Raw genomic sequence first — 23075 nt, 5'->3', positions numbered from 1 at the left:
GGACACCAGGCCGTTCAATACTCCCCAGTCATTTGAAGTGATTACGGTTTTCGGGGTGTCAGGACTGAAGGTTTGCCCCGGATAGAGGTGATACATGCACAGTTCGCCGGTGTGGTAGTTGAAAGAATACCCCCATTTCTCACCCCTCTCCAAAACCCACTCTTCCAGGAGCGGCTCCGTCGGCGGCTGCTGAAATCTGCACTTGAACACCATCAGTTTTCTCGGCGCCTTCCACACTGAGGCTTCCTGAATAACGCTCACAGGCGTCTCACTAATGATCGTGGACGTGTACGCTCTCTTGCTCATTTTTATTTTTTAATTCTGGCTCGGACTGAAGCATGAAGCAGCGAAACAACCTCATTGACTGAAAGTATCTCACTAACGTTAGCTTTTCACCGCGCACAGAACATGGGAGGGCTCGGTTGGCATCACGTGACTATAGAAACACGTCTGCGCATGCTCATAAAGTTATGGTTCAACATGCCTGGACTTATTCCGGGGAGTGTGGGGGCTGTCTGCGTGTGTGTGTGTGTGTGTGTGGGTGTGTGCGGGAAAATGGGACAGGCCAGAAAACAGCACTTCCGCACTTCCGCACTCCCCCCCCCCCCCTTCCTCAAGACACAAGACATAGGATACAGTACATCCGGGGTCACCGGAAGTTCAGGGTCATCAATCATCATTAAAAGGGACTGAGTGACAGAGGGTATCCTTATTTGTTTTTTTGACAGCAGCTTGTGCAGCAACGCCTCACTGATAAGGAGGGAGTGGACTGCAGAAATGAGACGTGTTGGTTGTTGCTGGAGACGCTTGAAGAATTGCATCGGTTTTAGAAGCTGCAGCATGGCATATTGAGCTGCCTTGAAAAAAAGGGCCTCCCCCCTGCAGTGTCGAGTTGACTCATCCTGATTGGGTAGTGTACATTTTCAGATCCGATGGGATGTGCCCTCATTCTTCTTACCGTCACCTGTTGACAGGGTTTCTGTAGCCTCCGTCTATAAATGTCACATCTTCCCCAGTCTGCCAACAAAACTCAGACTGGACCCCTGTGCAGACTCTGAGATGTTCTGAACCTCTGGAATAAGTGACTTTCATGAATAAACTTTTCAAGCTCAACCTTTAAAGACGGCGATGGTCGAGGAGAAGTCCTTGAGGCGTTCAAGGCGATGGCGTGCACAGTCTGCTGCATGAAACCATGAGAAGTACTTCCTGTTGTGCTATATTTACTGTGCGTGTACATGTATCTTATTCTGCAATGGAAAATAAAAGGTAGTCTCCATGTAGAGTACAGCAGCCAAAGCAAGTAGAGCTCCCCCTGGTGGCTAGCTGCAGCTAGGTCATAGGCTCCACCCCCTTCTTCATGTTAGTGGATGGGCCGAACTAAAACACTCAAATACACGTCAAATACATTTTTTTCACTGATGGTTTCTGTCATTTTACGTATTAAATATAATACTGATGCATACTCAAGTGTTTCTTTTAATGTTAACAAGCTTCAGTTTTAATTTTTACTTATTTGACGCTATAGAAATGGGATGTGACATCATGATGGCTACAAGTTGCCACACCAACCGCTAGAACTGTGAAGCGGTTCAGAAGGACTGTGACCCCCTTAATTCTAACTGCACCACATCCCCCTGTCTGGCATATGATAGAGCTCTTTCTACCGATTCTTGGACAGAATCCATCACATTACAGTAAAACTCTGCATAATCAAGCACAGGACCGGGAGAGGGAAAATTTAGAAATTGGCGTATTTCAACGTTGTTAAATCTGTCTCTGGAGATCACCCTGGGGGGTTCAGGATTTTGTCCCGCACCCCTCTGAGCGGCAGGTGTTGCAGGCAGGCGGCTAGTAGACGGTCCGGGTAACAGCTCATCGGATGGAGGATCGGCGCGTGCTTCGGAGGGGGGAGGTACATGCAAGTGGGACGGTTGACTAGTAGGAGGTTCTCTTAAACTCTCGAGAGCCCCGTCCACATTATCAAGACGCTGTAAATCAGAAGGTTCAAGGCGAGCAAGGGCCTCGTTTAAATTCTCTAAATGCTGTAAATCGTTTAATGGCGGTAAAGTTTACGAGTGCGGCTGATCAAGACGTTGTTGAGGGAGTTCTCTTAAGGCTTCAATTTCTGCATGAAATAACTGAAGAACTGACTGCGAAACCGAATTTTCCCCTTGGTTATTGACGTTCATGATTAAAACATACAACTCTACCCAAGTGATGCTGAGACCAGATTCCAAGCCGAAGAAAGTATGTTACAGAATTCTCTGAGGGCCCTTCTCCTTGCTCGGCGCAGATGTCCTCTCCTTCTTGTCCTTCTCACCCTTCTTATAGGCCGTATCACCATTCGGAGCGGCTGGGGCCTGGAGCCTTCTGAAGGGTGAGAGACGAATTTTAAATATAACCGGACGTTGTTTAAAATGAAATTTTCAGATAAAATGTTCTTACCGACAGCCGGATCGCTCTCTTGTTTCTCCGACGGTCTGGGGTTTATGGGGTAAGGCAAATCCTCGGTGCTGGAGCTGTCATTCCCTTCTTCATCTTTCCAAATCAAATGTAAGAAAATATCACGATGAGACACATGGCTTACTTTAACATTTTATCAGCGCCTCATTGATACAATGTTCTTACCCCCCGTCACGTCGCTCTTCACTGGGGTGTCCGGTCTGAGGACGAAGGTCTTAGACAGATCTCTGACGCTGGAGGAATTATGGCCTTTTTCTTCGTCTTTTAAAATCATACAATCAGAAAATATGTTAAACTATTACGGCGAGTAACATCGTTTACTTTAACATTTTATTAGCGCATCGTTGATAAAATGTTCTTACCGGCAATCGACTCACTCTTCTCTGGTGTGTCAGGTATGACAATAATGGGATAAGAGGGATCCTGCTCGATAACCCCCCGCTCGCCTTCTATCATCAGTTCATCAGCCTCTGTCAAAGTATAATTCAAATAAAAGTATAATACCGATAAAATACACGTATAAATTCTGTGTGTGTGTGTGTGTGTGTGTGTGTGTGTGTGTGTGTGTGTGTGTGTGACAATGAGTCAGCTACCTTCGGCAGTCAGAGGTACTGACCAGGCTTCACTCTGAGCATTAAATGCTACAAACAGAGAAATAAAGCGGGTATAAGTAAAGTTACTCTTTCTAACTATTTCTAAAGTAAGATAAGATAGTTTAACTAACCATTTCGCAGTGCTACGGACGGTGTAGAGGGTATTACATCGGGGGTGTCTTGCATTAAATAAAAAGAAAAAGAAAATTGTCATGCAGCAGTTTTAAAAAAAAATAAAATAGTCGAATCAAATGACTCTCTTACTTAGGAAGCCCTGGCTGTCATCAACATCGCCATATTCACAGAAAAAGATACCTCTTTTTGCAGTGTCTGGAAGAAAGGGCCTGATGTTATCCCTTTACCGTAATAATGAAATATGTATTTAATCATCTAGGTTTGAAAAGGGCTACGTACAAGATTCCATTATCGCTGCTTCCAAAAAATATTTCTCAGTGTCTGAAAAACAAATTCGGGGAGTTATGTTAGCTCTAATAAACAGAATAACTGATAATAAATCAAAACACGTGACTTACCCTCTGATACGCTTCTTTGGAGGCTTGCAAATAGTCGACGTCACAAGATGGCATTCAATAGATTCAAATAGATGATAGCTTCACGCCGCAGCAAAATGAAATGCACGTCTGACGCTTGGGGACCCACAGTTTTATACCAGACTCTGTTTACTGAACCCGCAATTATATTTGTGGCGGGAGTGTCTTATCCGTAGAAGGGTTGAGGAAGTTAACTTTTAGCCAGGGGGAGTATGTGCTTCTGAACGTAACCTTTGACACTGAGGCTTCCTGATGACGCTCACCAATTTTTATTTTTTAATTCTGGCTCGGACTGAAGCATGAAGCAGCGAAACAACCTCATTGACTGAAAGTATCTCACTAACGTTAGCTTTTCACCGCGCACAGAACATGGGAGGGCTCGGTTGGCATCACGTGACTATAGAAACACGTCTGCGCATGCTCATAAACTTATGGTTCAACATGCCTGGACTTATTCCGGGGAGTGTGGGGGCTGTCTGCGTGTGGGTGTGTGTGTGTGTGTGTGTGTGTGTGAGAGAGTGTGTGAGTGTGAGTGTGCGTGTGTGTGTATGTGTGGTGGTGTGTGTGTGTGTGTGGGTGTGGGTGTGTGCGGGAAAATGGGACAGGCCAGAAAACAGCACTTCCGCAGGCCGGAAATGTGTGTGTGGTGTGTGTGTGTGTGAGTGTGGGGGTGCGTGGGTGTGTGTGTGTGTGTGGGTGTGTGCGGGAAAATGGGACAGGCCAGAAAACAGCACTTCCGCACCCCCCCCCCCCCCCCCCCCCCTTCCTCAAGACACAAGACATAGGATACAGTACATCCGGGGTCACCGGAAGTTCAGGGTCATCAATCATCATTAAAAGGGACTGAGTGACAGAGGGTATCCTTCTTTGTTTTTTTGTCAACATTTGATTCTTCCTCTGTTTCTTCACCTAGATCTCTTAGGTGCTTTCTGATTTCTCTAAGGTTTCTTTCTGTGGATGGCTCTCCTCTTCTACAGTGTGTTTTGTGCCAGTATCTACTCACCTTAGTCTGCTCCTCATCCAGCCAGACTCTCACACCGTACGTGGTCCACGACACTACCTTGAACGGGCCCATCCACCTTGGCTCACCCCACGTTCTGTGGAACACTTTTCTGTAGATCCACTCTCCCTCTTTTATCTCCTCTTCTGTGTCTCACCAAGACCATTTCTAGCCTGTGAGTGACCTTCTTCCTCTCTGTTCTTTTTCCATTTTCCACATTCCTTCTCTATTGCCTGTATTAGTTGAACACATTCTAGTCTCTGTTGAACTAATAAACACTAACTTTAGGCAGAAGGTTAGTGTCCCTTTCTCTTTTTCTTTTTCATCTCAGTAACCATTAACACTTCCAAAAACCTTTCTTCATCTCCCTTCCCCTACGTCCTTTTTCCATGGATAACACTTGTTCCAGTCCATCATTCAGCTATGAGCAAGACATCACATTAGCCTGATCAGCTGATGGAGTTCCACATCAAGCACATCCAATCTGTTCCTGTTCCAAAACCCTCTTCTCTCCTGTCCTCTCCTTCCTTTCTTCCTGCTCTCTTGTTCCCATTCCCTCCAGAGCCTGCTCTCTCAATGCCTGTTCTTCCATTGCCTGTTCTCTTTCCCTCTCCGTCTCATCTGTTCTGTTCCACGTCCATGCTGCCTCTCTTCCTTTTACCTCTCCATACTGTGACCCTGCCTCTCCCTGGCTGCTTCTGACAGTTAACTTGGCCATTCCCTCTTTTAGTTGACGTAACATGTTCTTTATTGCTGTCAGTGGTGTGTATGAAGGTGGTGCAGGACATAATGACTCACCAGTTGTTGCTGTGGTAGTCTCACTTACATCAGGCTTGCTCCTCTCTCTCTCTTCCATCTGGACCGTTTGTACTGGAGCTCTGGTGTGGCTAGAAAAGCAGCTGCTAAAATGCAGACGTGGAAGTTTCATATGATCTTCAATCTTTTCTTTTTCGTTCTTTCCCTTCCATAACCTTCCCGCTTTTGTCAATTGTCAGTGTGTTGACTTTATTTTGGAGGGTCTTCTCATAATATTTCCGCTGCGTGGCTGTCGGTGGGGGGCCCCCAAGGTCACCCAACAACCCGTCAGCTGTTACGTCTTTGCACCATGTTTCTAAATCTTTTAGTTCTTTTGACTCTTTTCTCTGGGAAGGATGGTTTTATTCTATCTCTCCCTTCCTTTAAATAGGCTCCTAACGACCCTGGTTCTAATGGTTCTAATGGTTCTAATGGTTCCGACTCACACATCCTGTGTTCTCATTCACACCATCTGGTAAGACATGCAGAAATCTGTTTCAAAGGTTTTCTGCTCACCTTTTTATTTAGTTGCGGCCGCTGGCTGTAAGAGACGTTCCTCCAGTGGAACTATTCCTTTCCAGGTAAACCGGACGAGCCCCCAATTTGTTTGAGAGAGCTAACTTTTGGTCTTCCCATGGCCTTCAGAAGATACAACTGATGTCACTTCCTGTTGAGCATGTGATTCATGGAATGGTCCAAATTTGTCAGATGGGGTAATGTGTTTGGGTAACAGGACTGAGTGAAAACCCAGGGACACAACTAAAATGTGGATTTGAACTCAAATATTGTGGATTTCTTAGGAAACAAATCTATTTAAAGCATAGATATGATATGGAGTCACACAGCAGTGCAACAAAATACTGTTTCTGAAGGATTTGAATCAGAATATTTCATGGTAAAGTAGAATGTTAGAGTGCAGGGACAGGTAACACATGCTACTTTTTCAGTCTTCTAGCTAGTTTTTATTAATCCTTACAATTATAGATCTGAAAGTTGAAATCAGATCAATGAGCAGGACACTTTGATGTAATAAGAAAATGGATTTTAAAGTCAATGTTTATGTGCATTCATACATATAATGTTCTAGGGACGGAAATGGCAGCGATTCAGTGGAATAGCTCTTAAAGCTCAGAGTTGAAGCTGCTGTCACTTCAAAGACTCTCCTTCCTCCAGAGAACACAGAGACAATGAGGAACCAGATGGAAACCAGACTCTAAATCCAGGACAGAGAGGTTGAGTGAATGTGGTGTTGAAGGTGTAGAGGTGGTTCAGTTTGTCAGAGGAGACTCTGTAGAAGGACAGAGTTCCAGCAGGACAGTCCACATACACTGATACTCTGTTCGAGACAGAGGAGGAGGAGATGGATGTTGATCTGTTATTGTGACGGACATAGTAACCATGACGATCAGAGCAGCTCAAACTCCAGGACTGATCATTCTCTCCAAACCAGCAGTCATTCATGTCTCCTTTCCTTCTGATTCCTCTGTAACTCACTGATATATAAACACCTCCTCTCCACTCAACCTCCCAGTAACAGCGACCAGTCAGAACATTTCTACACAGCAGCTGAGACAAGTTGTCAAATCTGTCTGGATGATCAGGATATGGCTGCTCCTCCTCTACCACAAGTGTCACCTTCCTGTTGTTGTCAGACAGTTTGAGGTTTGTGTTGACTGAGTTTGTGTCCACTTCAAGTTGACAGAAATCTGATGGAGAGAAAAAGACACAACACAGCTGCAGTTTATCATCTGACACATCTGATGGATTTCTTCTTTCTTTCCTCACTGATCAGTTGTTCATTAATAGAAAGTTTAATGATGATACTTTTAGTCAGGATTCTCTTGTCAGTGATGTTTGAATGAATAAATACCACAACTATCAGCTTTGGATTGAAACACAAACTGACTGTTGTTTTTTTGTTGTTGATTCTCCAAACACACAACAAGCCAACCCCAAGGCACATACTGAGGCTCATTTGACAGTCCCACATCTTTCCATTCATCTACTTCAATATTATTATTTTCCAGAAAAGAACTAAATGTCCTCCAGATCTTCAAACTTGTCTAGCTTGTCTTTAGCTGTGTAACTTCTCTTCTCCAGAGCAAAGTTAAAGCACATTCCCTTCATCAGATGGTGTGGCTCTGATTTCTGGAGGACCAACGCTTTGGACTGTAGGCTCCACCCAGCGAGGAGTGCTCCCACCACTTTTACCATTTTTCTCCATGTGTGTGGATGTGAAAAGTCAGACCCATTTTTGCTGTAAAATCCGTTCCCTTGCCCTTCTTTCTCAATCCACCCAGACCACAGTTTTCACAGTACGTGCGTGGGAGCAACACTAAATGGTAGAGGACAGACGGCTGACGCTCACAATGTGTTGGTTTTCCTGATAGGACTTGTAGTTTTTGAGTTGTGTTCATTTATTATGAATTGTGTGAAATGGCCAAATAAAAATAGGTAATACAAAACGATTATGTGGTCACCAAGGTGAATTGGTTTAGTCTTGACTTTTGGTTGTGATTGACAGCTCTGGGTGATGGAAATCTGTTGATTGTCGAGTGTCAAATAAACGCAGAGATGGACAGAAAAAGGTCAAAGCCATCAGGTGACCAATTTAGGAAAAAAAGAAAAGATAAAGGTATGCTTCTATTTCTTGTACATTTGCTCATATGCCAATATGCTAATTTGTACATTTTGGCTTATTCTATTTTTATTTTATCTTACTAGATTTTATTCTACTTATTTTTTATTTCTATTTTATTTAATTTAATTTAATCTTTTCTTTTTTTTTTTTTTATCTGAGGTTCTTAAAAGTGTATCTCAGGGAAACGATCTGGAGTACCTGGAGGTCATCACCAACTTTGTGGACTGGTGTGCTCTAAACCACCTGAACATTAATGCCAGCAAGACAAAGGAGGTGGTGATTGACTTTAGCAGGAAACCACATCCAACTGCACCAGTGAACATTCAGGGCTTGAACATCGAGATGGAACAAGATGTGGAACAATCGTGGAGGATTACAAGTACCTGGGTGTTCACCTTAACAATAAACTGAACTGGACACACAACACTAACGCCCTGTACAAGAAGGACCAAAGTCGTCTCCACCTGCTTAGACGACTGAGGTCCTTTGGAGTGTGCAGGTCACTGCTCAGGACTTTTTATGACTCTGTGGTGGCTTCTGCCATCCTGTATGCAGTGGTCTGCTGGAGCAGTGGGAGCTCAGAGAGGGACAGGAAGAGACTGAACAAGCTGGTCAGACGGGCCGGCTCTGTCCTGGACTGCTCTCTGGACTCCATGGAGGAGGTGGGTGAGAGGAGGATGTTAGCCAAGCTGACATCAATCATGGACAACCCCTCTCACCCACTGCATCAGACTGTATCAGACCTCAGCAGCTCCTTCAGCAGCAGACTGCTGCATCCACACTGCAAGAAGAAACGCTGCCACAGGTCCTTCATCCCAGCTGCCATCAGGCTGAACAACACCAGCCTGAGTCAATAAGAACTGTGCTTTTCTTTTTGCACAAACTAAGCTTCTTTGCACTGCCTGTTTTTGCACAAACCACTACGTACCTCACCAACTCAAAATGTCTTTCCCAAAGCACATTAAGCAATTATTTATTTGTAAAGTTTATCCCACCATTCTCCACACTGTACATACAGAATGTCTTATATTTTCTAGTTATCTCTCCTCCCTATATTTTCTAAGAGTATGGTCATTTTTTTGTATATTTTTTGATATATATTTTTTAAATTTTTGTATTTGTGTTTTTTGTGCTTTTTTGATAACCTTTTCCCTGTTCAAAGTTGTCACTGTCTTTCTGTATAGTATATATATATATATTTTTTTTTTTTTTTGCCAAATTCTGTGCTACTCGAACAAGGAAAGTCTGACATGTACTTGAGTAGCAAGAAAAAGTGAACTTATCAGGATAGTCCCTTCTCCATATGTCAGTTAGATTAACTTCTTTGATAAATTGCAATAAGTCCCTTCTGGTCTGATTATGAGAGGCATCAGTCCCTGTGGATCTGTTCAGGTTTGAGAGTGCAGTTGAAGTCTCCACCTATGATACAGCTCCCAGGTAATTCAGCTAAGGTTAAGAATAGGTGTCTGAAAAATGATGGATTATCATCACCGGGCCCATACAGGTTGACTAGATTCAGCTTTACTGACAGAATGTCACACTGAATGATGAGATATCTGCCAAGCCTATCTTCATTCAAACCAATAAGATGGAAAGGCACAGAATGATGTATTAGAGTTCTTATTATTAGAGTGTGAACTGAATGACACTGAGAACACACGGCCTGGCCATCTCCTCCTAACTCTCACTACATCATCAGGAGTCGAATGAGTCTCTTGTAGAAAGACTACCTTAGCCTTAAGCTGTTTAATTCTACTCATGACTTGTTTGAACTTTACAAGCTTATTTAAAGCCCTTACGTTCCAGGAGCTAAACTGGAGTTCAGAAGACATGTCAAAATCTGACATTTTCTGGAAGTAGTATTGCTGAGTTGACTGATGAGCCAAAGGGAAATATAATAAGAAAAATGAAAAAGATGAAAAACATCAACATGTGTGTTTCTCCTCTCCCACAGTTCAAACTTCCCAATGGCTCCAAAGAGGAGCCTGGCTATGGAGCTTAGCTGGTCCACCCATACACATAACATGGTGAGGAACAGCATACCAATGGAACTATACAGAGGCCCCCAAAAAGGGTCTGGAGAGAACACTTCAAATATTTACAGTCCAATAGTCCCAATTGTTTACTTTGCAATATTTAAACCGTCAAAAAAATAACTGATTAATCAATGTTCGGTCCAGTCACCTCCCTTGTGTCAGCTTCTTGAGTGTCAGCCTTCAGCCATCCAACAAACTCTTCCGTCTTTGAAGGTTTTTCAACATTTTAGTTGTTAATGTGGTTTCAGACACCGAAGTGGCTGATCACTAAAGCTGTACACAATTTCTTATGACTACCCGACTGTTATTCTCCAAACTTTACATGGGAGAGCTCTGTCACGCTTACACCTAGCGCAGCGCCATAACCAGAAGTCCAGCACAAACTGACACAGTGTCTAATGTGTGTCGTCTTCTCTTCACCGTAATTAGTAGTTTGGCAGGATTGAACTATTCCGTAACGCAGATCTGGGCGAGAGAGGGCGGCCAACTGTTTCTTCACGGAGTCAAAAACCTTCCTGCTCTTGAGCAGGTCAGAGGTAGAGTTGACAACCGTCCCTTGAAAAACGGAATCGTCCCGTATTTAAAAACAAAAGTACGCATCCCGTATTGAGCTGGAACGGGACGCACTTTGTCCCGTATTACCGTGAGAATCAAAAATAGTGAGTAAAATGTCAATGGAATGAATGAATAACAGGACGCTTTATATGAACATTTACGGTAAACTTATTCCCAGGCCGTCTCCTGCTCTGTGACCACTCACACAGGAGATCGGTCCTTGATCTCTCTCACTCTGCCTATTCCATGCGCCCTTTCAGTGGATATGGGCCCAGGACAGTTGTGTTCACCAAGCACTTCAGGGATCATTGTTTCAAGAAAAGCACACGTGTTAGCCCCCTCTTTCTCCTCAGGGAGGCCAACCATTCTAAGATTCCAACCACAAACTCAGTTTTCTAAATCATCCACTTTGTGCACCAGCTCTTCCATGGTGGTTTTCATTGTATCAGACTGTGCTTTCAGAGAGTCAATGTCATCTTGATTGGTGCTAATTCTCTCCTGGGCTTCTGTCACGTGCCCTGACACTTCCTTCAGTTCACCTTGTATAACCTGAATAGCGCCAAGTAGAGCATCAAATCTAGATACCAAATCTTCTTTCATTGTTTGAATGGCATTGAGAATCTGATTAGGGCTAGCTCTGTCCAAGTTGTCGTTAGTAGCTCCGGAGCTTGCTAGCTGCACCGGGCTAGAGGAGGCATCTGATCTTATCGTCTTTGAAGGTTTAGGAGGCTTCGTCAACATTTTAGTTGTTAATGTGGTTTCAGACACCGAAGTGGCTGTTCACTAAAGCTGTACACAATTTCTTATGACTACCCGACTGTTATTCTCCAAACTTTACACGGGAGAGCTCTGTCACGCTTCCACCTAGCGCAGCGCCATAACCAGAAGTCCAGCACAAACTGACACTTTGATGTTTTATCATCATTAGTCAAACTTACACTTCCTCAGACCAGGTTTTAACCACTGCTCTCCACCATGGTCCATCCTGGAGGAAGAAACACAGTCAGAATGATTTTCTATCCAACATGAGTCCTAACTGCTGTTCAACATGAAGCAGAGTTCATCAGTTTATCAGTGAGACACAGAAACAGACTGAAACCCATCAGTATAGACTGTCTCTGATGTTTCACTGTCTGAGATCAACAGTTTGACCAACATTCACACATCAACAACTAAACAGTTTTCAGACTGTTCACAGATCAGTCTAACTTCCACATTCAGTTGATTGTGTTCATTTACATATTCCAGATAGAGGCTCTAATGATGTAAAGTGCTTAGTCCATATCATAAAAGACTGTAGTTGAATCCAAAGACTTGGACATATTAAAATTCTCTGAATAATCACAGATATTTAGATATTGGACAAACTCCTGTTGTCTGTCCATACCTGAGAGTGTCCAGTCTCCAGAGTGGATCCTCCAGTCCAGCAGACAGCAGCTCCACTCCCTTGTCTCCTGGATGGTTGTAGCTCAGGTCCAGCTCTCTCAGATGGGAGGGGTTGGAGCTCAGAGCTGAGGCCAGAGAAGAACAGCCTTCCTCTGTGATCAGACAACCTGACAGACTGGAGACAGAAAAATATCAGAAACTCAAGAAGAAGAAGGAAAATCCTCCAGATGTTGAACTTCTGCACCAACATGAACCTAAATCAGGATTTAACTGATCAACAACCGGCTGTATCCTGACCTGAGAGTTTCCAGTTTCCAGTGAGGACTCTCCAGTCCAGCAGACAGCAGCTTCACTCCTGAATCCTGCAGGTTGTTGTTACTCAGGTCCAGCTCTCTCAGACTGGAGGACTGGGAGCTGAGAACTGAGGACAGAGCTTCACAGCTTCTCTCTGAGAGGTTACAACTGCTCAGCCTGAAGCATGAAACGTACACAGCAAGAAAGAGAGCCTAAACATTCAGAGTCATAAAGAAGTATCTTCAACAACAACAAAAACTAGGAGTCCTGGAGTCAGTCTGGACTGAGACAGAGTCGGTTTGTTGATCAGAAATTAAAGTTAAAGACTTAAAGTGTTAAGTCTAGTTAAAACCTACTTTCAGCTTTGGTTGAATTATATATAACTTGATACAAAATGTATTGAACAGAAGACAAACTGAATCAAATCAGTTTTTGTGTGATCAGTGTTTACAGCACTTGTGCTCAGTTTCTCAGTAACTTATCAAGTTGGTTGCTTTAGCATCTTAGAGAACGTTTCCACTGTTCTTCTGTGGATTCTGTCTGTCTCAGTGTCTTCTGACTCTGTTGTCATTGTTTCTATCAATATCCCTCTTTCCACATTAATTTCAGTGATATTATGTGAGTGTTCTTATGAAGGAACCACACGCTGTACTAACCAACCTGACATCAATCATGGTGCGTTCATAGTCCACAGCTGTGAGCAGTGTTCAGACTGTTGCAGCCTGTAAACAGTCACTGTACTGTTCTAACTTCATCTGATCCTTGAAGGGTTTTCCTTCAGTGAGATAGCATCTATGCTAGCTAACCTGTACCACCTGGTAGAACAATATCTGGAACGGTCTCCAACCCTCAGTTCTTTCTGATTCAGATCTACAGTAACTTCATACTAGATCTCTAGAATCCAAATAATGAAGTAGTAACCTAAATCCATGTTTAATATGTTTTATGTATTAATATCATCCAAATAAACAACATTTGAAATAAGATTTATGAATCAGTATCTTAATACCAACCTGAGAGTTTCCAGTTTACAGTGAGGACTCTCCAGTCCAGCAGACAGCAGCTTCACTCCTGAATCCTGCAGGTTGTTGTTACTCAGGTCCAGCTCTCTCAGATGGGAGGGGTTGGAGCTCAGAGCTGAGGCCAGAGAAGAACAGCCTTCCTCTGTGATCAGACAACCTGAGAGACTGGAGATAGAAAAATATAAGAAACTCAAGAAGAAGAAGGAAAATCCTCCAGATGTTGTACTTCTGCACCAACATGAACCTAAATCAGGATTTAACTGATCAACAACCAGCTGTATCCTGACCTGAGAGTTTCCAGTTTACAGTGAGGACTCTCCAGTCCAGCAGACAGCAGCTTCACTCCTGAATCCTGCAGGTTGTTGTTACTCAGGTCCAGCTCTCTCAGATTGGAGGACTGGGAGCTGAGAACTGAGGACAGAGCTTCACAGCTTCTCTCTGAGAGGTTACAACTGCTCAGCCTGAAGAAGAATCAACATCAAATGTTTTATTTGTCATTTACTAAATGAATCATGTTTCAAATAGTTCCTAAATCCACCTACAGAGCTTTGTTGGAGGCTTTGACCACTGGCAGCAGCCTCAGAAGAGCCTCCTCTGAAGCAGAGTATTTCTTCATGTCAAACACGTCCAGATCTTCTTCTGATGACAGTAAGATGAAGACCAGAGCTGACCACTGAGCAGGAGACAGTTTATCTGTGGAGAGACTTCCTGATCTCAGGGACTGTTGGATCTCCTCCACTAGAGAACCATCATTCAGTTCATTCAGACAGTGGAACAGATTGATGCTTCTCTCTGCAGACAGATTCTCACTGATCTTCTCCTTGATGTACTGGACTGTTTCCTGATTGGTCTGTGAGCTACTTCCTGTCTGTGTCAGCAGGCCTCGTAGGAGAGTCTGATTGGTCTGCAGTGAAAGACCCAGGAGGAAGCGGAGGACCAAGTCCAGGTGTCCATTTGGACTCTGTAAGGCCTTGTCCACAGCACTCTGATGGAAACGTGTTAGTTTAGGTTTGTTTCTAAAGACTTTAGACTGCAGAGATGTAGTTTGTTGTTCTTCCATCAGGTTGACATCAGAGTTGATGAAGGTCAGATGGACATGAAGAGCAGCCAGAAACTCCTGAACGCTCAGATGGACGAAGCAGAACACCTTGTCCTGGTACAGTCCTCTCTCCTCTTTAAAGATCTGTGTGAACACTCCTGAGTACACTGAGGCTGCTCTGGTATCGATGCCACACTCTGTCAGGTCTGATTCATAGAAGATCAGGTTTCCTTTCTGCAGCTGATCAAAAGACAGTTTTCCCAGAGACTCAATCATCTTCCTGCTCTCTGGACTCCAGTGTGGATCTGTCTCAGCTCCTCCATCATACTTGACCTTCTTCACTTTGGCCTGAACCACCAGGAAGTGGATGTACATCTCAGTCAGGGTCTTGGGCAGCTCTCCTCCCTCTCTGGTTTCCAACACATCCTCCAGAACTGTAGCAGTGATCCAGCAGAAGACTGGGATGTGACACATGATGTGGAGGCTTCGTGATGTCTTGATGTGGGAGATGATCCTGCTGGCCTGCTCCTCATCTCTGAATCTCTTCCTGAAGTACTCCTCCTTCTGGGGGTCAGTGAACCCTCTGACCTCTGTCACCATGTCAACACACTCAGGAGGGATCTGATTGGCTGCTGCAGGTCGTGTGGTTATCCAGAGGCGAGCAGAGGGAAGCAGTTTCCCCCTGATGAGGTTTGTCAGCAGCACATCCACTGAGGTGGACTCTGTAACATCAGTCAGGATCTCAGTGTTGTGGAAGTCCAGAGGAAGTCGACACTCATCCAGACCGTCAAAGATGAACACAACCTGGAACTCTTCAAAGCTGCAGATTCCTGCTTCTTTGGTTTCAGTAAAGAAGTGATGAACAAGTTCCACCAAGCTGAACTTTCTCTCTTTCAACACATTCAGCTCTCTGAAAGTCAATGGAAATATGAAGAGGATGTCCTGGTTGGCTTTGTCTTCAGCCCAGTCCAGAGTGAACTTCTGTGTTAAGACTGTTTTCCCAATGCCAGCCACTCCCTTTGTTATCACTCTTCTGATTGGTCCATGTCTTCCAGGTGAGGCTTTAAAGAGGTCTTCTTGTCTGATGCTTGTTTCTGGTCTGTGTGGTTTCCTGGATGCTGTTTCAATCTGTCTGACCTCATGTTCATCATTGACCTCTGCAGTCCCTCCCTCTGTGATGTAGAGCTCTGTGTAGATCTCATTCAGAAGGGTTGAGTTTCCTGCTTTAGCAATCCCCTCAAACACACACTGGAACTTCTCCTTCAGAGTAGATTTAACTTTACGTCCACACTCTGGAGCAAGAGTTCCTGAATGAACAAGAAATGTAATGAATCAGTGAACTCATTCATTTTAATAACATTCACATGTGACTGTTTTCAGTCCAGAAGAATTCATAGATGTGATTCAGATGTTTTCATCATATTAACATCAGAGTCTAGAAATATAAACTTCTCCCATGTTTCCTCCATTTCCTCTTTCCATCAAGTTAAAGCTGTTAAATCCTCTTACTGCTCTGCAGACAGTCAGCCAGCTCCTCCTGCTTCATTCTCCTCAGGAAGTTCACTGTGATCTTCACAAATAAATCTCTGCTGCTCCTCCTCTGGTCTTCATCCTCACCCTCCAACACCTCATCCTCCCGCTGACTCTCTAAGCATTCTGGGTAATCTGGACTCAGAACCTTCTGGATCTTCTTCAGCTCGTTCTTCATAAAACTGATGATGTTCTCCTCCAGCAGCTGGAACAGAATAATAATCCAACTTAAATGATCAGAACACAATCATGTTGATCTGAAAGGCTGCTTGTTGACAGCATTCAACATGAAGACTTCTCCAACCAGAATGCTAGTTTGTGGTTGTTGAGGTTAGCAGTAGTAGCTGTGATTGAACATTTACTCACCATGAATATGGAGTCCAGGTCTTTGTGATGATGATCACTGGAAACCACTGAGATCTGCTGCTGAAGTCTGTGGAGAAACATCTTTGATTCAAACTAACTTCTTTAACAAACACACTTTGGTGATGATCATCATTTTATTGATGCCACAAACACAAGATGAGAACAACAAACACTGCTCTGATTACTGAATGTGGTGTTTTAACAGAGGAAACTAAATGACAGATAAACTCTGGACTAAAACATGACAGTCTAATGAACAGAACTGAATAATGATTAATAGATCTGTGTTCATTCTGACCCTGGATCAGCAGACTGCTCTTCATCTTTGAAGTTAACAGGCGGACTCTTAGACCGGTCTCTCTTCATGGACACAGATGTGATTCCAGAGGGATCTGGTCTTTGCTGATGGATCCTGTTAAAACACAACATGGATTAACACACATTAACACACATACATTCTTTATACAGTATATGTTTCAGTTTTATTGTTGAATGTTTTGATGTAAAGTCCTGTGTTTGTCAGATAAATGCTGTTTGTCTTACCCTGGATCATCAGACTGTTGTCCATGTTTGAACTTAAGAGGTTCATCTCTGGACCGATCACTCTTCATGGACACACAGCTGTATTCAGGAGAATCATGTTTCTGTTGATGGATCCTCCTACAAACACTGGATATAATATGTAAATACAATGTTTAATGTTGAATTCAAATAACAGGACAAGCTCAAGGAAACGTGTAGATATTTAATTGTTCCAGATACAGTATAAAGAGTTTGTTGATCACCAATATTTGTATAAACAGATCTGGATTAATAATCTACTGCACTGAGACCATCTCTGATTTATTTCATTAATAAGATAAAAGTTAATTCAGATTTTTTTCCAGAATGTAGACAGCACTAGGATCTCAAAGGACCCAATGAAACCACATTTGACTTGGTATCTGAGAAACCAGACTGGATCTCATGTTCAGACTGGATCATGTCCAAACTCTGCTCAGTCACATTGATTTGTGTTTTATTTTACTGCTGCAGGTCTTGGGTCTGTCTATCAATATGTCTGATACAGATGTGGATGTAAATAGACCCTGGTGTTCAGTATTGACTTCTTTCCTTTATTACGTCTTTCATCACTGGTTACTGTGCAACGACAGTTTGAATTAAATTACATCAGATTCAACTTTATTGTCATACAGTTCAGCATCTAACCAGAAGAGCAAACAGCAAAAAGTGTTAAATTAACCCATAAATAGGGAACAGACCACAGTTATTGTGTATAAATATAAGTAAGTAAGTACTTTACAATAATAGTATATAAAGATGTAATACTAGTGTATAGGTTGGTACGATTTGATTGGTTCCATTAATTACTGTATGTACACTGGGTCTGGGTTTGTTTTGGACATGGTTGAACATTTTATTTAAAATAGACAAGTCACTCTTCATGGACACAGCTGGGAACAGTAGAGATGGTCATCTCACCTCTCATCTCTGGTCTGGATCTCATGTTCCCCACTCAGAGTGGTTTTAGAGGGAGGGACTCCCTCCTGTCTGTCCTCACTCTGATTCATAGCAGAGTCCATACCTTCACACAAACACAACAACCTGATCAGTCATTATAACAACACTCACATCACATCAGTTCATCACTGTCAGTAACATGCTTTGAATTCTGGGTTAGTGTAAACCTTGCTGGTTCCACATGCAGGGTTTATTATAGATACACAAATATGGAGCATCCTACATTTATTGGACTTTATCCCAGATGTCCCAACAACATCACCATAATGTATTTCATAATGTTATTCTAATATAAAGTTATTAGAATTACTACTGAAACTATGACAGAGACATATGATGGTAACAAGAGAAAATAGAACAGAATTTAAATATTCTGTTGGTGAAACTATTTATATTTAAAAACTGTAGAAAATACAACCTGGACACCTGGATGTCCCATCAGACGGTCCAGGTGTCCAAGTTCATGAAGCCTCTGGGACACAGACTAAGCTTCAATAGAGACAAACTTAAGAATATAACATCAACTAATTAATAAACACTTGGAATAATCTGTCTGACAGATTCCAGTTTGTTCATGTCAACAATGATTCCTCTACTTATACAAAAGTAAGTTATGGAGTTCCTCAGGGTTCTGTGCTAAGACCAATACTCTTCATGTTATACATGTTGCCATTAGGCAAGATTATTAGAAAACATGGCATAAACTTTCATTGCTATGCAGACGACACCCAGCTATATTTATCCATGAAACCAGATGAAACTAATCAGCTGGTTAAACTCCAAGCATGCCTTAAAGACATAAAGGCTTGGATGACCTGTAATTTCCTACTCTTAAACTCAGGCAAAACAGAAGTTATTATATTTGGTCCTAAACATCTCAGAGATTCATTATCTAATCATGTGGTTTCTTTGGATGGCATTACCTTGGCCTCCAGTACTACTGGAGAATATGTCCTTTAAATGTCACATAAAACAAGTAACCAGGACTGCCTTCTTTCACCTGCGTAATATCGTCAAAATTAGGAACATCCTGTCTCAGAGTGATGCTGAAAAACTAGTTCATGCATTTGTGTCGTCCAGACTGGATTATTGTAATTCATTACTGTCTGGCTGTCCATATAGCTCTTTAAAAAGCCTCCAATTGATTCAAAATGCCGCAGCAAGAGCATTGACAGGAATTAGCAAGAGAGATCATATTACTCCAGTTTTAGCTTCTCTTCACTGGCTCCCTTTAAAGTCTAGAATAGAACTTAAAATCCTCCTCCTTACATACAAGGCCCTTAAAGCAACACTAAAGAGTTTTTAGTACCTTAAAATAATGTTTCAAAAATAGTTTCAGTGATTTATCACCTCAAAACCAGGTGAAAGCCAATTCTGTATTCGCTTTGCGGCCCTCTTGTAACTTTGCTTCGTCGGGTAGCGTTTTTGTAGTTCTAAAAAGACTACAAATTTGACCTGCTTTACGGCAACGCGGCTACAAAAGCCGGTAGGTTGAGGCTCAAATCAGTGAGAGAGTGAATCAGATCAGTGAGAGAACACTCAGCAGGTGTGTGGAAGATACCAGCTTCATGACAGAGCCTGCAAAGAAAAGGAGGAGTGTACTGTCCGATGAGGCGAAGAAAAGAAAACGAGAGCATGATAAAGAAAGAGCTAAAACGAGAGTGAATATCGGACCGGCTCATACTCGTTGGCGAGAGCTGAAGGAGCTGAAGGAGGCAACAAAATGCAAGACGGATGGTGACTTGGCTTTGCTGCTGCTGGACTCAAACAGTGTGCATCGGTGTTCAATACATTGTCAATTATTTTATCGGCTCATCTTAGCTAAGGCGTTAGCTATTGTGCTAATATATATGTAACTATCGCTATGGCTCATGTTAGCTAAGGTGTTCGCTATTGTATGTAACTATCGCTAAGCTAAATATCGCTGTAACTATCACTGCAAGCTAAGACAATAACTGCCAAAATAACCCCAAATGTTTGATCGTTCCCAAAGTTGTTGATTCTTAGTTCACAACGGTCTCTGAAACTTTTTTCAACAACATTCACAAGATTTTCACAGACAATGCAAATGGCTATTACATGCTAAACTGTTAATACAATACGTTTCTTTATTTTTCATCCTTATGTAAACCTATCTGGCTATTGCTAATCTGCCGTTTCAAATTTACAGTTTCACACAGAAATAAAAATAGCAAGCAATGTCATTATTTTGTTTTACTTCATTCTAATGTTGCAATACATCATACTTTCGTATCATGCAACATACTCTACCTTGTCACTGGACATCCTTCAAATCGTTGATTGTTTCCAAAGCCGGTTCTGCATAAACAAATAACGTGCCTGCGACAGTAGGATGCAGTAGGCTAACTTATTTACGACGGAAGTAATGGACAATTACACTTCCAACCAGTAGGGGGACCGAAGAGGAAAACTTCTTTAGTGCTGCTTTAAAGGCCTAGCTCCATCGTATCTTAAAGACCTCATTGTACCATATCATCCCAACAGATCACTTCGGTCTGAAAGTGCAGGCCTACTTGTGGTTCCTAGAATTTCAAAAAGTAGAATGGGAGGCAGAGCTTTCAGCTATCAGGCTCCTCTCCTGTGGAACCAGCTCCCAGTTTGGGTTCAGGAGGCAGACACTCTCTCTATTTTTAAGGTCAGGCTTAAGACTTTCCTTTTTGATCAAGCTTATAGTTAGGGCTGGACTAAACCATCCCTTAGTTATGCTGCTATAGGCCTAGGCTGCTGGGGGACGATGCACCAAACACATGTCCTCCTTCTTTCTACTCTCTCCTCTCTCGCATCCCCCACTTTCTTTTCTCTGGCACAGAGCTCTTGCCCTCTAATATCCTATCTACTACTAGTCATGCTATTCTGTGCTAGTACTGTATAGAATGTTTACTGCTGTGCCCCCCCCCCCCCCCCCCCTTCTTCTTGTGAGTATCTCTGGCCTGGAGTTGTGCGTTTCCTCTATACTACATCTGTTGTCGTGGTCTCATCAGCCTGCCCAGTCTTCATGGAATCCTGCAGTTATCCACTCCTACCTGAATGAACAATTCTCCAACCTGCCTATGATTCCTCTTACATTTTTAAACTGTCATGTAACATCATCAGTTTGTATCATAAGATTCCACATGTACGCTTTAGTCAGATATGTGTATCTATGACAGATGTATGTTTATCTTGCTGTTCTCTTCTTTCTTTCTTCTTTCTGTACCCAGCTGGCCTTAGGCAGATGGGTCCCTCCATATGAGCTGGGTTCTGGTTCTGGTTCTGCTCAAGGTTTCTTCCTGTAAAAAGGGAGTTTTTCCTTGCCACAGTTGCCTTCAGGCTTGCTCTGGGGGTTCCAGGCCGGGTTTTTGTGAAGCGTCTTGAGACGATTTGTATTGTTATTGACGCTATATAAATGACATACCGACCTAAGACCAGCAGAGAGGAAGGGGTGAAACAGCGCCCTCCTCTGACAGCAGCATACCAAGCTCCAATAAGACACAGCTGTCCTGAAGACCAGTGTCACCACCGGCAGTGGATGCTCAACCACATCATCAAGACTAACACCTCGGTGCAAAGGGAGGAGAGCTGAATGGGTCCATCAAGAACCACCAGACTTACTATAGGGTGCTGTCTGTATTCCTTTGTGGGCCCCTGATGACTGAGGGGCCCTAAGGGGCCACAAAGTTCCTTTACAACCATTGACTGAACACATGAACTGCTTTAGAGAAACCAAGAGTGATCCAGTGTTAAAACAGTTCAAATAAACTCAGTCAAGTTGATCAAAGCTGTCAGACCAGTTCAGACTCTGATGACTCAGATCAGATTACAGTCAAACTGCTGTTGGTTTCATCTCATAACCACTAACAGAGACACATGAAATCATTCTACAACCACTGTACTTTAACCCACATATGTATTCTACAGCATTTAAAGGATAGTAGAAGTGAAACAGCCAATCAGGATCAAGAAAGACTTCTACAGTTCAGTGATCAAACTGAATAGAATCATAGTGATCCAGTTAATGAGACATTTCCAGATTTCTCTGGTAGGATTCTCACCTGTTGAACTCACTTCAGGTCGACTTTCAGACACTTTCCACCTTCATGTGTTGAGAAGAAGCTGCTCACTGTCCCTCGTCAGTCCTGGATTTGATCTAAAAACACATCAGAATGACGTTAAAACCAGTCTAACCTGAGTTACAATCACTGGATCACACAGCAGATGGTGCAGTTCTACTGTCTGTCCACTAGATGGAGACAACTGATCATCTCAAGGTTCAAGGTTCAAGGTTCGTTTTATTTTACAAATCATTTTAAAATACAACATACAAATTAAATTTCACAATATACACCCCAAAAGCTTCTGTAGCTTATGAACGGGGGCCCAGAGACATCAACAGCAATATAGTATATTATGACAATAACAATTCCTATTTCCAGAGGTGGAAAGAGTACTAAAAATTTGTACTCAAGTACAAGTACCATTACATTGCTTAAATTATACTCAATTCCAAGTAAAAGTACTGGTCTTAAAAAAATACTTAAGTAAAAGTAAAAAGTACTCTTCTCAAAAACTACTCAGAGTATTAATTACTTTTCAACCAGATGTTTTATTACATCGATAGCAGGCAGATCATTTTCACTGTTCACTTGAACTTCTGTCTCCATTTTGGCTTTTTTCCCTCCAAATCTTCATTCAATTAAGCACTCTCTGGCTGTGTACCGCCGCAGCTGCGGAGTTGTCCTTTCCTTACGTCATCACGTTAATCAATTGGCGCGGTCGCGGATTGGGGGCATACTCAGTAGCGACTTTTAATTCTAAAAGTAGCGGAGTAGATTACATGCTGCAAATTGTACTCAAGTATGAGTAAAATTACACACTTTAAAAAAATACTCAGAAAAGTATAAGTACCCAAAAAATCTACTTAATTACAGTAACGTGAGTACTTGTAATTCGTTACTTCCACCCCTGCCTATTTCTAACAAACTAACCTAACCCTAACCATCTAAGGCAATTCCATCAGTACAAAAAGGTATGGTTTAACACAATAATGATACAAATATCAACACATCAGGCACCGGTAGATGAAACTAAAAACAGCAAACTGAGCTTGATTTAGACATAATTTAGCAGCAGTTTTTGTTTTAATCTTTTTTTAAAAATAGACAGTGATGCAGACTCCTTAATCGTGCTCTCAACCTCATTCCAAGTCTGTGGTCCTTTAACGGCCACACTAAGACTTGTGCATTTTAGTTTCCGTCTCTTTCCCTTTATAAGTTGTTTTCCTCT

General features: G+C 42.6%; 1 protein-coding gene across 1 annotated transcript in view; it reads right to left on the bottom strand.

The window, feature by feature from the left end:
* LOC311499739 (uncharacterized protein) overlaps positions 1–23075 on the bottom strand; it is a 350319-nt gene that overhangs the window by 161446 nt on the left and 165798 nt on the right. The window contains exons 9-11 of the mRNA XM_084560856.1: positions 13624–13797; positions 13328–13501; positions 12318–12491 (exon numbers count right to left, since the gene is read on the bottom strand). Coding sequence (XP_084416982.1) covers positions 12318–12491; positions 13328–13501; positions 13624–13797 — 522 coding nt within the window. The remainder of the gene's footprint in view (positions 1–12317; positions 12492–13327; positions 13502–13623; positions 13798–23075) is intronic.

Source organism: Chelon labrosus, assembly GCF_963514085.1.
Source record: "Chelon labrosus genome assembly, chromosome: 14".
In the NCBI taxonomy this organism is placed as follows: Eukaryota; Metazoa; Chordata; class Actinopteri; order Mugiliformes; family Mugilidae; genus Chelon; species Chelon labrosus.
The sequence above is the reverse complement of the archived record's forward strand: the minus strand, read 5'-3'. Positions and strand labels throughout refer to the sequence as shown.